At 53.9% G+C, this 15,223-nt stretch overlaps 1 protein-coding gene across 2 annotated transcripts; it reads left to right on the top strand.

Annotated features, from left to right (window-relative positions):
- Positions 1 to 4,728: 4,728 nt before the first annotated feature.
- Positions 4,729 to 7,560, top strand: SERTAD1 (SERTA domain containing 1). Of its 2 annotated transcripts, none has more exons than XM_082607554.1 (2): positions 4,729 to 4,858; positions 6,509 to 7,560. In XM_082607554.1, exon 2 carries the CDS (start codon positions 6,509 to 6,511, stop codon positions 7,223 to 7,225), a length of 717 nt encoding a protein of 238 aa, XP_082463680.1. In that variant the 5' UTR covers positions 4,729 to 4,858; the 3' UTR covers positions 7,226 to 7,560. The 2 variants fall into 2 exon arrangements, with proteins under 2 accessions (XP_082463680.1, XP_082463681.1); XM_082607555.1 differs by lacking the exon at positions 4,729 to 4,858 and adding an exon at positions 5,179 to 5,243.
- Positions 7,561 to 15,223: the final 7,663 nt, after the last annotated feature.

Below are 15,223 nucleotides of genomic sequence, written 5' to 3'. Positions count from 1 at the left end.
ACACACCTACCTCACTGAGCGATCATGCCAAGTGTGTAAGAGGGTGTCTGATGCACACCAAGTATTCCAATAATTGCTCAAATTTACTGAGTGCCTACTGTGGACCTGGCACTCTTCCAGGCACATGAACAAAGCAGAGTTCCCACTCTCATAAAGCCTCATAGTGGGAGAAGGCTGAAAAATACACGAGTGTGTACTGTTTACTGAAATAAACAGTAAAATGTAGTCTGTCTAATCTGTCCAGGGGTGATAACTGCTGTGAGAAAAAGCAGGAGAGTGATGGGGGTATTGCTATTTAGATGGGATGGCAAGAGAAGGCCTCACTGACAGGATGACATTTGAGAAAGACCTGAAGGAGGTGAGAAGTGAGCCATGTGAATCTGTGGAGAAACAATCCTGGGGCAGGAAGACAGTGCAAAGGCTCTGTGGTCAGAGCATGAGTGGAGTGTTTGAAGGACCATTTGGAGGTCTGTGTGGCTGGAGTAGAGGGAACAAGGGGAGAGTACTAGGAGATGAGATGAGAAAGAGTTGAGGGGGGCAAATCATGTAGAGTCTTGTGGAGTCCCGTAGGGAGCATTTGAGCTTTACCCTGAACCCTGAGTGAGATAGAAGGCATGGGATGGCATTGAGCAGTGGAGGAAGGAGATCTGACTCACTTTTACATGGACTCCCTTTGCCCTAAAGATACAGGAGTGAAGAGGAATCATGGAGCTTGTTAGGACCACAGTGAATCCAGAATGAGGAGCACCCCAACTTTCTAGATCATCACACTGAGGCTCAGAGAGGTCCAGCTCCAGCCGTCAAGAAACTGGCAAGATTAGTGGAAAGGCTGGCCCTGCAGAGGGAAATGGGTCCCTGAGGGCAGAGTCCGCGTTCCCCAAGCTGCCTTTCCCCGCCCGGCCCCGCGGTGGGGGATGGGCCTCGGCCACCTCGGTCCCTCCCACCTGCCCACTCTCCGCCCCGAGCTGGATGCCCGGGAGCCCCGCCGGCGCCTCCTCTCTCCCCAGGGGCCAGGTGGGGCGGCCGGCGGGGGGCGGGGCGCTCCCCCGAACCCCCCTCCCTCCCCAGCTGGCGGAGGCTCCGCCCCAGGGCTGCCTGGCCAGTGGCTTCGCTTCTGGTTTCATTTCCCAAGGTCCGGGCTCTCTCCTTTTCCCTTCCCCCAGCCCTTTGAATTCCTGGCTCCTTTTTCACTTTCTGGTCTCAGCTCCAATGTCACCTCTCTGGGAGACTCTCCCGGACCACCCTGGCTACAGGCACCTCTCTCCCGGCCTCTCTATTACCCCGTCCTATTTGTATTCTCCAAGTCACTGAACAGAAGCAGAAAGTATCTTCCTCATTTATTCATCTTCCAGGGTCTTCTCATCCCACTCAGAATGGAAAACAAAGGTCCAAAGAGTGCTCTCAGCAGCGGTTCCCAACCTTTTTGGCACTAGGGACCGGTTTCGTGGAAGGCAATTTTTCCACAGACGTGTGTGTGTGTAGGGATGGTTCAGGCGGTAATGCGAGCGATGGGGAGCGACGGGCAGCGGCAGATGAAGCTTCTGTTGCTCGCCCTCCCGCCACTCACCTCCTGCTGTGCGGCCCGGTCCCTAACAGGCGGGGGACCAGGACCGGTCCGCGGCCTGTAAGTTGGGGACCCCTGCTCTAAAGGGCCTGAAAACTTCTCTGACCTCTTCCCTGGCAGCAGAGACAGCACCTCTCAGCCCAGGGCCTTTGCACTGGCCCTTTCCTCTGGCTGGAACACTCTTCTTCCAGAGCTTTACTACCTCTCCCACTTCATCAAGTCTCTACTCGATGTCACCTCTTCGGAAACCCCTCCGCCACCACCAGCTGCCTGTCCAAACTGCACACCTTTTCATTACTCTCGTCCTGCTCTGCTTTTCCTTTTCACTTGTCACCTTCTAAGATACTAAGTAATTGCTTTATTAAGTTTATTATTGTCCACCTCCTCATATCAGGGATTTTTGTTTATAATTTTATTGCCATAACTTCAGTGCCTAGAACAGTGCCTGGCACACAATTTATTTGTTTTCATATTTCTTTTTCCACCCCATCCATCCCCTCATCCATGAGAAGAGAGGCTCTGTGAGGCGATTCCAGAGCTGTAGCCCCATTGTCTACAACAGTGCCCACAACATAGTAGATGCTCAATAAACACGTTAAACTCCTCAGACTCCTGTGAGCTCTTCTTCCCTTTATGACCTGGAAAGACCCACTTGGAGACTCTGAGTCTCCTTTTTCCCAGGCCAAAAAGATAAGTTGTGAGGGAAATTATGTGAATTTGCCTAGCAAATTAGCATTTTACCCTTTTTTTATTATGAAAAATTTCAAGCACAGAGAAATGATACAAAAAAAAAAGTATGTCTTCTGAGCACTTGAATACCTTCCCACCTAGATTTAATTTTCAACATTTTAAGTTTCCTTTCCTGCAGATGTGTATGTACATTTTTTCTTTTGCTGAACCATTGGAGAGTAAATTGCTGACATTTTGACATTCTACCCCTAATTAATAGCTCAGCAGACATCTCTTAAGAGTAAGGACACTTGCCTACAAACCACAATCCTTTTTCACATCTAAGAGAATTAAGAATTCCCTAATATCATCTAATCTTCAAATTTCCCCAGTTTTCTCAAGAATGTCTTTTATAGAAGTTTTTACGCCCAAATCAAAACCAGAATCTAATGCAGGTTCACATGCCTATTTGGTTGTAATAAAGAAATTATATAGTATCTTTTATTCTGAAACTTACTCCCCCTCAACCCCACCAATCCCTTCTTGTGATTTCTTGAAATTGAATTTTTGGTAGAACAACCCAGTTGTGCTGTAGATGTCCCATATTCTGTTTTTGTCTGATTGTGTTTGTGTTTAATTTTGTACGTGTGAATTCAACTCTTGCAGAAACCCTATGTGGCAGGTACTCTTTAGCTGAGTTTTTTTTTTTTTACTCTCCTTGTATAATTATATTTAAACTTTTTTTTTTTAATTTGTCTGTGCCCCACAGCATGCGGGATCTTAATTCCCTGACCAGGGATTGAACCCGTGCCCCCTGCAATGGAAGCGCGGAGTCTTAACCTTTGGACCACCAGGGAAGTCCCTGTTTGTGTTTGTCACTCTCTGTTCCCCATATAAGCTGGAGGTTGGGTCTAGACACTTGATGAGACTCAGTTTATGAAATTTAACAGGGAGACTCCACAAGGAATGTTGTGTACTTCCTAACGCATCACATCAGGTGACACTGCTGTGGATACAAAGTTTCATTACATGGTTAAGGTGTTGAGCATCACACCTCCACAACATAAAAGGATATTTCCCCCTTTGCAGTTAGCAAGGAATCTGTGGGATGATTCCTTGGAAGCTGTCAAGATCCTGTTCCCCCCTAAACTTTTACCCTAAGGAGTGAGAATCCATTGATAACGGCTGCCTGAATCAACCAGTCTAGTTAGCATTTTTAAAAATTAATTAATTTATTTTTATTTTTGGCTGCCTTGGGTCTTTGTTGATGCGTGCGGGCTTTTCTCTAGTTGCAGAGAGCAGGGGCTACTCTTTGTTGCGGTCTGCGGGCTTCTCATTGGGTGGCTTCTCTTGTTGCTGAGCACATGCTCTAGGCGCGCGGGCTTCAGTCGTTGTGGCACTCGGGTTCAGTAGTTGTGGCTCGCGGGCTTAGTTGCTCCGCGGCACGTGGGATCTTCCCGGACCAGGGCTCGAACCCGTGTCCCCTGCATTGGCAGGCGGATTCTTAACCACTGTGCCACCAGGGAAGCCCTAGTTAGCATTTTTGATATCTTACTTGGGTCAGGAGTTTTATTCACAAACAGTTCTTCCCATAGGAGGAGTTAGCAAATGAGCTACTTGAAGAAGGTTAAGTCCCATTGTCGGTTTATCTGACAAGTATTAAACTCCTGCCTACTTGCACCCCCACCTGAATGTCTCACTTGAACTAAGCACCTGTGCTATTACCACAACAGCTATTACTACTGAAAAAAAGGACACGTTACACACCACTCTGAGCATTTTGCAGGAATTGTTTTATTTAATCCTCAAAACAATCCTCCGAGCCAGACGCTATTTCTCTCATTTTAAAAGTGAGGAAACTGAGACCCTCCTAAGGCACTAAAGCACTTGCCCAAAGTCAAACAGCTACTTAGGAAATGGACCCCAGGGTGGGATTCCAGTGGCATCCCACCCCCACCCTCCCACTCCAGCCTGTAACCACGATTGAATACAACTACCCAGCATTTGCTGATATAGTGCTCTTATAGGTACTACCTTATTTTAATTTTCCTAACTCTCGAGAGGTAGGCAAGAAGACCCCCATTTAACAGACTTTGTAGGCTCAGAGACCAAGGTCACACACCGAGTGAGTGTGAGTCCGAATTTGAACCCAGGCCTAGCTAGCCTAGAGTGTAGACCCCTGTTGGGGCTGGGTGCGAAAGAAGCTCAGTTACTGGGTTTGGCAGGTGAGTGGGCAGGTGTGAGGGGCCCGCACCTTAGGAGACAAAAGCCCCACCCCGCCACTGTCCCACAGGGCAAAGAGCCACCCTACCTTCCCCCCTCCCCTCACGCAGCTGCCGGGACATGCGCCCTGAAGCCAACTTCCTCCCTCTTCGAACCCGCCCCCTACAGGCTCCGCCCATCACCGTCTAGGACCAATCCCTGGATGAAGGGCGGGGTTGCCACGGGAGTGGGCGGTAGCTAAGGGAAGTCAGTAGCCTGGAGTCGTGAGCCGGAGTCAGAACTGCGTCTCTCAACTCAGGCGCCGGTTGCTGAAGGGGACCGGGCGAGCAATGCTGCCGCCACCGCTTCCTGATTGGCTGCGGGTGGCTCCCTTTTCGTTCTGATTGGCAGCTGCTGAGCTGGGTATGTAAATGAAGGGAAGAGGCCTGGGAAAGAAGGGGTACTGGCCGCGGGGTCATTTGGCAGGTTCGATCCCCGGGTCCGGCAGGTGCGCGCCAGGGCTGACCGGGATCGAGACGCACGGGCCTCTCTGTGCCGCCCGCCCCGGCCAGGCCGGGTGAATCACGCCGCAGCCCGGGAAGGGGGCGGAGGCGCCGGCTCCCTGGCTCCGGCTGCGTGACTCACCCGCCCCCGCCGCCGCCGCTTCTGGAGGAGTAGCCTCCACTGCCTTCCGGAAGCGAGCGGAGGCCGAGAGGGCAGAACAGCTCTCCGGGGATCCAGGCACGCAAGGTCCCGGGTGGCAAGCAGGAAAGGCCGCGTCCCGCGGGGCAGCGTAAAGGGTCCCGGGGTATGGGGAACCGGAATACCCGGGGGAAAGCCGGCCTAGTGCCGCTAGGGGGCGCCGGGACCGGGGGGGCGGAGTCGGGGGTGGGGGCTGAATTCCTGCGGTTCCGGACGGGTCTGCTGGGAAGGAGGCAAGGACCCAGTTTTGAGTAGTGTGAGGGGTCACTCTTAAAGTTCTGCTGGGCAAGGATCTGGATACTGTACCCTGCAGGCTGCCTGGCTTAAAAAAGCAGGTTGGCTCAGGGGCACCCACCCCGGGGAAAGTGTGGGTCCTCAAACTTCTCTCCGTGAACCCCGTGCCCATCAGGATTTTCCGGCAAGCTCTGTCCACTCTGTCTCCCAAATAAATCCTGAATCGACCAACTTCCTTCCATGTCCACTACCGCCTTATACTCCCAAGTCACCTATCTTTGCCGACCCCAAAGAGTGCAGTAGCCTTCGAATGGATCTCAGGGACACCCTCCCCGCCGCCTCCCCCACCCCTCTCCGTCGCCCTACCCCTTCCTCTTAGCAGCCAAGGGGATCTTCTGGAAACTTAATCAGTCCACAATACCACTCTCCCTGCTCAAAACCATTCAGTGACTTCCCACCACACTCATAATAAAAATCCAAGCTCCTTGCCTCTGCCTAGTCTCCCCAGGGTAGGCTGGGTTGCCTGCCCCAAGCCCCAGCCCCTGTCTCTCTGTGCACTGACCACAGTCTTTTTTCAGTTCAAATTCATCCAGCCTCTAGGTCTTTCTTTGCCTTTGTTGTTCTTTATTCCTTCTCATACTTGAGGGCTCATTTCAATTGTCACCTCCTCAGGGGAGCCTTCCTTGACCACTTTCCAGAACCTTTTAGTATCCTCCTAGCACCATCTGTACATTTCCTGTATTTGTCTATTTATTTATTGAGAATACTATTAGTAGACAATAAATATTTGATTAACCCATGTGAAACAGTTGCTTTTGTGGGTAAAAAAAAAAAAGGTTGAATATTGGACATTTCACATGGTTCATTGAAGAAATAAATAATAATAGTTATTATTAATAGTACTTCTTCACAGGAGTAATTGCTATGTACCAGGCACTGTTCTAAGTGCTTTTTGTATCTCATTTATTCCTTAAAACAACTCTAGGAAATAGATACAATTATCATTCATGTCTTAAAGTTTCCCTAAGAAAGCCTAGGCTCAGAGAGGTTAAGTGATTTGCCCAAGATCACACGGACAGCAGTGGTCCGAACTTCACATTGGCTTTCCATAACTGAATGACTCTTCCCTCCCCACAGATGATGCTGAGCAAGGGCCTGAAGCGAAAGCGGGAGGAGGAGGAGGAGGGGAAAGAAGCCCTGGCAGTTGACACCTGGTGGCTGGATCCTGGCCATCCAGCAGTGGCACAGGCACCCCCAGCCGTGGCCTCCAGTTCCCTCTTTGACCTTTCGGTGCTCAAGCTCCACCACAGCCTGCGGCAGAGTGAACCGGACCTGCGGCACCTGGTGCTGGTAGTGAACACACTGCGGCGAATTCAGGCGTCCATGGCACCCACAGCTGCCCTGCCACCTGTGCCCAGCCCGCCTACAGCCCCAGGCATAGCTGACAGCCTGCTGGCCAGCTCTGATGCCGCCCTCTCAGCCTCCATGGCCAGCCTTCTGGAGGACCTTAGCCATATTGAGGGCCTGAGCCAGGCTCCCCAGCCCCTGGTAGATGAGGGGCCACCAGGGCGCCCCACTGGGGGAGCCCCACCCAGCTTGGGTGCCTTGGACCTGCTTGGCCCAGCCACTGGATGTCTGCTGGACGATGGGCTTGAGGGCCTGTTTGAGGACATTGACACATCCATGTATGACAGTGAACTTTGGGCACCAGCCTCTGAGGGCCACAAATCCAGCCCTGAGGATGGGCCAGGCAAGGAGGAAGCTCCAGAGCTGGATGAGGCCGAACTGGACTACCTCATGGACGTGCTGGTGGGCACACAGGCACTGGAGCGGCCACCAGGGCCAGGGCGCTGACTCCCCCAGAGCTGGGATGTTGATCTGGTGTCCAAACTGAGCCTGGTGGCTGGACCAACTCTCCTTTGAAAGACACAGCTGGCTTCCCTAGAGAGGGGCTTTGGAGAGAAAGAATCCAGTCCTGGGCAACTTCACCTCCGTCCTCTGGTCTGGCTGATCGGGGGAGTCTGGAATTGGCCCTTGTGATGAAATGACAGGGCCTGGTGGCTGGAATGTGATTGGACCAGGCCCAGTGCTGAATCCCTGGAGGCACAGCTTGGTATACTCTTTCCCTGATGTGGGAAAAGACCCCAACCAGTTTTTTTGAAATTAAAGCCAGTTGTGGGAAGTCTCAAGTCTGTGTATTGCTTTATTTCTGGGCTAAGGCGAGGGTGATAAAATAACCTCTAACATTTATTGAGCCGTGGACACCCAGCACAGTTCTAAGCACTTGACATGTGTTAATTGATTTAATCCCCATAACAAGATGGGCATATTATTAGCCCCATTTTACAGATGAGAAAACTGAGGCTCCAAGAAGTCATCACACACACAAAAAAGTCATCACTTGAGGAGATAGGTTTCAAATTTCACTGCTTTTTGGTCTGAGAAGCAGACCAGTTAGGTCTGGTAACTGGCCCTCTGGAAAACTCCTGGAATATACTCAGCCAGGTCTCCCTGATGTGGCTGTGTGTGTACATGGTGGTGGAGGAGGAGCCCCAGGCCACTATTTAAAAAGGAAATCTAGTCCTTGCCTGGAGTCTACCTGTGTGTCTTGGGGGCTGGGGTGGGGGCAGATGGGAGCTTTCAGAATGAGCCAGAAATAAAAGCACAAAGCTAAAGGCTGGATGGAGCCTGTCCTTGGAGCGCTGAGAGCCAGCTCTCCAGGAAAACACTGAAAGAAAGGGAGACTCCAGCAAGTTTTAAATAAAATCCACTCTGGGTCTCAAATCTCTCTTTGGGCAAGGGATAAGGCAGCTTGGAAGCTGATTCCGAAATAAAGTCACCAAGTGTGGTGGCTTGACAGAACGGCAGGCGATCCTGCTTTCCTTCTAGAAGAAACTCGGGCCCCAGCGAGCTGGGGCCACCTGCCTGACAGCCTGTGTGATAGGGTTGGCCTGAGCGCCGGGTGTCTGCGCCGCCCCCGCCGTCCAGCCGCATTCCTGGCCCCGCTGGGAGGGGCCGCACACTCAGAGGCCTGGCACGGGACCCAGGCAGCGTCCTTCCTGGCGGCCGTGGGGGCAGGGCAGCGCCCGGGGTACGGGACGGGGGGAGGGGCACGACGAAAGCTGCATCTGGGGAGCGTGGAGGTGGGCTGGGGGGAGGGGCAGAGGGTCGGACGGTGACCTGACGGGCTGGCTGCCCTTCGAATGCGGGAAGCCCCGGCTAAGGGACACTAAAATCGTGGGGCCCGGGTGCCTCCACTCTGGCCGGAAGCTTCAGGGAGGCTGAAGCTGGGGTGGAAACGGGGGGGTGGGGAAGGGAGGGGGGACAGGGGAGGGGAGAGAGGCAGGCTGCTTCGGCCGGCCGCTCGGGCCTGGAAGGGGCGGGCAGAGTGGAGCTTCCTGGAGGAGCGGAGGAAGTCGTGCCCATTTCTGGAAGTGGATGGGATGGCCCCGGGTGGGGAGTGGAAATGGCCCAAAGGGAGCTGGTGCCCAGGCTGAGGGTCTTCCGGGTGCCTGACTCCAGCACCTGGTGACTCCAGCCCTGGGCAATGGGACTCAAACTCGGTTTTTACCCAGACCCAGACCTTGGAAGTTTAGGCTGAGCTCAGCAATGCCCCCTGGTGCCCAGTCTGGGGGTCTGTCCTGCCACTGCCCTAGATTCCCTGGAGACCTGACCAGTGGTCAAGGGAGTCCCCAGTGTGGGGTCAGCAATGCGTTCTGTTTACAACACCCTGAGGACCTATTTCTGATGTCTCTGGGTGCCAAACTGGGGAATAATCTGTGATACCTACTTCTATTTTTTAATTTTTGGCTGCGTGTTGGGTCTTTCTTGTGGCGCACAAGCTTTCTCTAGTTGCGGCGAGCGGGGGCTACTCGTCATCGCGGTGCGCAGGCTTCTCATTGCGGTGGCTTCTCTTGTTGCGGAGCCCAGGCTCTAGGCGCATGGGCTTCAGTAGTTGTGGCATTGCAGGCTCAGTTGTTGTGGCTTGAGGGCTCTAGAGCACAGTCTCAGTAGGGGTGGCACACGGGCTTAGTTGTTCTGTGGCATGTGGGATCTTCCTGGACCAGGGCTCTATCCTGTGTCCCCTGCACTGGCAGGCAGATTCTTAACCACTTGCGCCACCAGGAAAGTCCCTGTGACACCTATTGATGCAGACAGCCTACCCATCTGTCAACGATGGTCCCATCTGCCCCTGTGCCTGTTTGGCAAGCGTTGCTCCCCTCTCGGCAGAGTCTCTGTGTACAGTTTCTCTGGTTGTGCACTGCACATAGGCTCCATATTTAAGGGGCTACCACACGTCTCACACACCATGCATTTACATATTTATTAAGGCAGTTTCGCAGCAGATGGAGGTCAAGTGCCTTGGGGAAGGGGTGTGCCTTTTGCACAAAAGCAGCATATGGGCTAGATCAGCCCTGGTCCCATCTCCCTGGTGCCCTCGGTTTATGACAGCTTGTGCCTGAAGACCTGCCCTACTCTCTCCATGTCTGACCCCTGGACGATTGTGCAGCTCCCTGGCTCTGGTGTGCCCCTCCGCCCTCAGGCTCAACCCCAGGAGGCCACGCTACCTCGGCAGCAGATTCCAGGGCCCACACCATTCCTAATGGAGCCACCAGCCCTGGAGCTGGGGCTGCTTTTCACAGAGCCTCTGTGTGCTCCCACCACGACACTCCCCAGGCCAGCTCCCCTCCATGGGCATTCACAGGGACCCCCATCACACGCATACTCTTCTTTCCTCCAGCACCTGGGAGAGCTGTCCTTGGTCTCCTTCTCCCTCCCCTCCTTCGCTTCCCTCATTCAGCAAAGATTTATGGGTACCTACCCTACTGTGTGCCTGGCCCTATGTAAAAGGCAAATCTGACCACATCTCTCCCCTGCTCTGGGCCCCTCAGAATGTATCCCAGTCCTTGGGGGGGAGGGTCTGAACCCTGGACCGTCCAAGGCTCACCTTCTGCCCCTGTCCCATTCACTCATTCAATGAGCATTTACTGGACACCTACGGTTTGCAGTCCCAGTGTGGAGATCTAACGATGCTTAGTCAATGATGATGATGATTATGATTATTTTGGCTGCATTGGGTCTTCATTGCTGTGCGTGGGCTTTCTCTAGTTGTGGTGAGCGGGGGCTACTCTTCGTTGAGGTGCACGGGCTCCTCATTGCGGTGGCTTCTCTTGTTGCAGAGCACAGGCTTTAGGCACACAGCCTTCGGTAGTTGCAGCACATGGTCTCAGTAGTTGCGGCACGTGGGCCCTAGAGCACGCGGGCTTCAGTATTTGTGGCACGTAGGCTCAGTAGTTGTGGCGCATGGGCTCAGTTGCCCCGTGACATGTGGGATCTTCCCGAACCAGGGGTCAAACCCGTGTCCCCTGCCTTGGCAGGCAGACTCTTAACCACTGTGCCACCAGGGAAGTCCAGTCAATGATTATTGACTCAATAAGCCATACTGTGTTGAAAGCCAGGCCACCTGTGTTTGAACTTCTGCTTTGCCGTCTGTGGCTGTGTGACCCTAGGCAAGGTTCTCGACTTCTCTGGGCCTCAGGGTCCTCATCTGTAAGCTGGGACAGCCCTCAAAGGACTGTTGTTCTGAGGGGAGAGTGTTCTAGGCAGAGGGATGTGCAAGGGTTAGGAAGTGAGAGACCCTACAATCTTTTCAGGAATCTGTAAGCTGCTGGGTTTGATTGGAAACGGGAAAAGTGGTAAGGTAAGTGATGGAGCTGGAGGGGTTGGCAGGGACAAGGGCACACAAGGCCCTGGATGGGGGAACTTTACTCTGAAGGTACTAGGGTAAAGGAATCTGGAAGTAAATGGATCTCTCTGGCTGCCATTGGTGGGAGGTGAGACTGTGGGCCAGGAGTCCAGAGGGGAGGGAGGCTGCGGAGGGACAGAGAAGCCTTGGAGAGGAGAGGGGAGGGGAGGGGAGGGGAGAGATGCTAGAGAGGACAGGCTGTGGGGGTGATGAGCTGCAATAGAGGAGGGGCCTAGGATGAGACCCAGGGCTCTAGCCAGGGGACTTGGGGATGGTGGGGCGACCCTGGGATGGTGACCCAGAGGGGGAGCAGGTCTGGGGTTGACACTGAAGCCAGAGAGGGACACAGTGGGTGCAGGGGTCTGTGAGGACACCCAGGGGCAGGCATCCAGGTGGCTGGGCCCCTGGGACTGGAGCTCGGTAGAGAGGGCAGGGGGTGGGAGCAGGCCTAAAGGACGGGAGTGAGGAAGACAGCAGTTTCCCTGGGCTGCACTGGGTAGGACCTGGCTCCTGCTTGACTCAGACTGGGTGGGGAGAGGGTGGTCCCTGAGGAGAGCCTTCCACCTCCTTCCCCAGCTCTGCAGGATGTCCTGTGTTTATGGAGGTGGCCTTGCCCGGAACTGGGACACTGGTGCCACCCCTTAAATTCAACTTCCCTTGGCCACACCCCCTTGGGTGAGGAAAAGCAAGAGACAGAGAAAGAGAGACACAGAGAGACACAAAGAGAGATAAGGAATGAGGACAGAGACATAGAGGGGCACATAGAGAGACAGAGACACAGAGAGAGAGACATATCTTTCACCACAAAAAACTCAGAGCAAACTGGGAAAGGAGGCTCCCTTCACCTGCTAAAGGGCAGCTACAAAAAACATGCAGCTAACATCATACTTCATGGCAAAAGACTGTGCTTGTCCCCTAAGATTGGGAACAAGCAAGGATATCTGCCCTCTGAGACCCAGAGAGGGACAGGATAGCCTGTACCAGCCTCCTTGTCTGTCTGACCCTGAGCAACAAGGGGTGAATTTTCTTCCCAGCTCTAGCCTGGTCTGTCATCAGATTCCTTCCACCCTCCACCCTTTGTCCCTCCTGTAGGTACCCAGGGCCCTCAGAACAAAGTCGCAGCCCCTCCTCGTGGCCCTGCTGGCCCTCCCCTCATCTTCCCCTCACTCTCACATTCACCAGTTTCTCAAAGGGGCCCTTTGCACGGGCTGTTTCCTCTACCTGAAACCCACTCTCATTTATCCACCACCTGCAGCTTGGCATGAACTCCTATGTATCCTTCAGGTGCCAGCTCAAATGTTACCTCCTCCAAGAAGCCCTCCATGCCATTCCTGATGGTATCAGAGTGCCAGACCCCTCTTACAGACCTGGATCCTTTTCTCAGAGCACTTAGCTCCGAGTGTGTAATTATACACTCATTTCGTTAGTCACTTCTTTAGTGTCTGCCCCCCTTGGACTGAGTCCTGTGAGGGCACAGTCACAGTCACTGCTGTGTCTCCAGAACCGCCCAGCCCAGGGATGGATGGATACAGCGGAGGTGTCTGCAGATAGCTGGTGAATAAGTGTATAAATGAGAAGGAGATGCAAAGGAAGGGGCATGTGTGGCTCTAGAGACACAGCCATGAACAAGGACACAGTTCTCAGCTCCTGGAAATTTCCTATGCGCTGAGCTCCGTCTGGATTCAGATCCTTTGCACAGGCTGTTACGTCTGCCCATGAAACTGTTCCACTCCCTCTTCTCTCTCTCCCTCTTTTTTGTTTGTTTGTTTGTTTTGTTTTGTTTTTTTGGCCAAGCTGTGTGGCTTGCAGGATCCTAGTTCCCTGACCAGGGATCGAACCCATGCCTCCTGCAGTGGAAGCAGAGTCCTAACCACTGGACCGCCAGGGAATTTCTACACTCCCTCTTCTCTTGCCTAGATCCTATGGGTCATTCAAGTCTCAGCTCACATGTCCCCTCCTACAGGAAGCCTTCCCTGATCTCCCTTCCTAGGGTGAAGCAGGTACCTTTCCTGGGCTACCCCAGCAAGGCTCTGACCTCTCTGCCTGCAATTCCCCCATCCCAACCCTGGCCACTCTGGGTCTGTCTCCCTGTTGGACTGTGAACTCTGTGAAAGCAGGCCCAGGCTATCTTGGTCACACTGTGTCGCCAGCACCATCCAGCATGGGGCTGGGCACAAGACCAGGTGCTCATTGACCGTTTGCTGACATTGAATGAAGGACTGCTCCCTCTCTCCCCCTGGTGCTTTGCCTGTGTTCCTCCTCCCTCCTTCTGGAAAACTCTTCCCTAGCCTTTTACCTGGCTCCCTCCTCAACCCTCCAGTTTGACTCCAGGAATCCTGTCCTGAGCCTGCCCCCCGTGGTGAATTTAGGTCTGTTAGTGTCCCCAGTGCCCAGCAAAGGGCCTGTCACCAAGGGCTTGTGAATGTTTGTTGAATGAATAAATGAACAGATGAATGTTTGAATGAATCAATGAATGAGAGAGAGAGAGAGGGCACCTGCAATGGAGGAAGGGTCTCCTCAGGCCCATCAGCAGCCCTGACCACACTGTTCCTTCCACCCTTCCCGGGAGGAGGGCTCTGGCTGGGTTCTGCCACACCCCAACCCTTGGTGGCTGCCAGGCCTGGAAGGCATTTCCCAGAGGTCAGCACATTCCTGCCTTCCCTGGTGGCTGAGAGTGGGCAGGGGGCATTTCGGAGAGAGGGGAGGAGGGCCCTAGCATTCTGGGTTCCTGCCAACCAGTTCCTAGTCCCCCATGCCCTCGTGCCCTCGGGAGTAGGCCCCAACTGCTCAGTGTGGGGAGGGGGATGAATTCGCAGAGGGGCCAGATGAGCTGACGTGAAGGGTGAGGGTGCCGATGGAGCTGAGGGCCTGGTGGCTGTGCCTGGCTGGACAATGGGGCCGAAGCTGCTGACATGCATTTTGGGGGTAATCCCCAGCCTCTTCCCAGCCCCAGCCCCAGGCCCGGGCTCAGAGAGCCAGGAGCATCCGAGGCAGCGGCCGGGTGGGTGTGAGGGGCATGTGGGGGTACTTGTGCTCCCTGTGCCGCCCCCCGGGGTCTGGTGAGTCAGGGCAGGCTGGGGGCCGGGGGTCAGGGGATCAGGGTGAGGTCTAGTGGCCTTGGTTTGGGAGTTGGGCAGGTCTGGGTTCAAATCCTGGTGCTACCTATTACCCGCTGTGGGTGACCTTGGTGTCATTCCCCTCTCTGAGCCTCCTTGTCTGTTTTATGAAGGGGACAGATGTGTGTTGCAGGGTCTTTGGGCTCCAGCAGAACCGAGGTTGGACCCCAGCTCCACCACCCCCTGCTGTGTAGCTAAAAATTGGGCAAAATCTATCTTGCGCCCTTGATTCCAGGAGCCGAGCTTTGGGTGCCCAGCACAGTATTTAGTACAGGATAGGTGCCCCCTGAAATGGCAACTCCATTAAACAGAGAAGTGGGGCTCCCCTGGCCCCAGGCTCACTCAGACCAAAAGTCCCCTGACAAGTCTAGCTGGTCCCCTAATTTGTGTGAAGAATACAAAATACGTATAAGTAACATTCACTCCGGGCCAGGCACTTATTAAAGTTTTTAGTCTCTCTTAAGTCATTTTATCTTCACAAGAAACCCATAAGGTGGGCACTTTTACTATCCCTGTTTTAGAGATGAAGAAACGGAGGCCCAGAAAGATGCTGCGACTTGCCGAAGTTAACACAGCCAGGACATGGCTGAGCTGGGATTTGAACCCAAATTGACCAGGAGAGGGAGTAGAAGTTTAATCTAGGGGTCCCAGGAACCAACGGGGTCATGCCTGGGTGTGGAAGCCAGGGGATAGTGCTGGTGAGGGGCTGAATCTCCAAGTGGCACCAGCAACGTGCAAATCCCAAGAGCAGGGCTCATGGTGGAGGTCTCAACCCAGGCAAGGGAACAGCACTGGGCTGTCCTGGCTTCTCTTCTGTGGTTCCCACCCCCTTGCGGGTGGACATAGCTGGGAGATGGGGATGTTTGTTTCCCTACCACCCACCCCCTGGTGATGTCATACCTCGGCAGCCAATGGCTGGGGTCTCCCCCTCCTCCCCCTCCCCATTCCTTTTCCCCCCCAGCTTGGGGCTGGGGCTGAGCAGACGGACCA

The sequence above is a fragment of the Mesoplodon mirus genome, assembly GCF_964341445.2.
Source record: "Mesoplodon mirus genome assembly, chromosome: 19".
Classification (NCBI taxonomy): Eukaryota; Metazoa; Chordata; class Mammalia; order Artiodactyla; family Ziphiidae; genus Mesoplodon; species Mesoplodon mirus.
This window is presented reverse-complemented; position numbering and strand designations above follow the sequence as displayed.

Excerpts from the sequence above, each read along its gene's own strand:
- SERTAD1 (XM_082607554.1), top strand. The coding sequence starts at position 6,509 with ATGATGCTGAGCAAGGGCCTGAAGCGAAAGCGGGAGGAGGAGGAGGAG.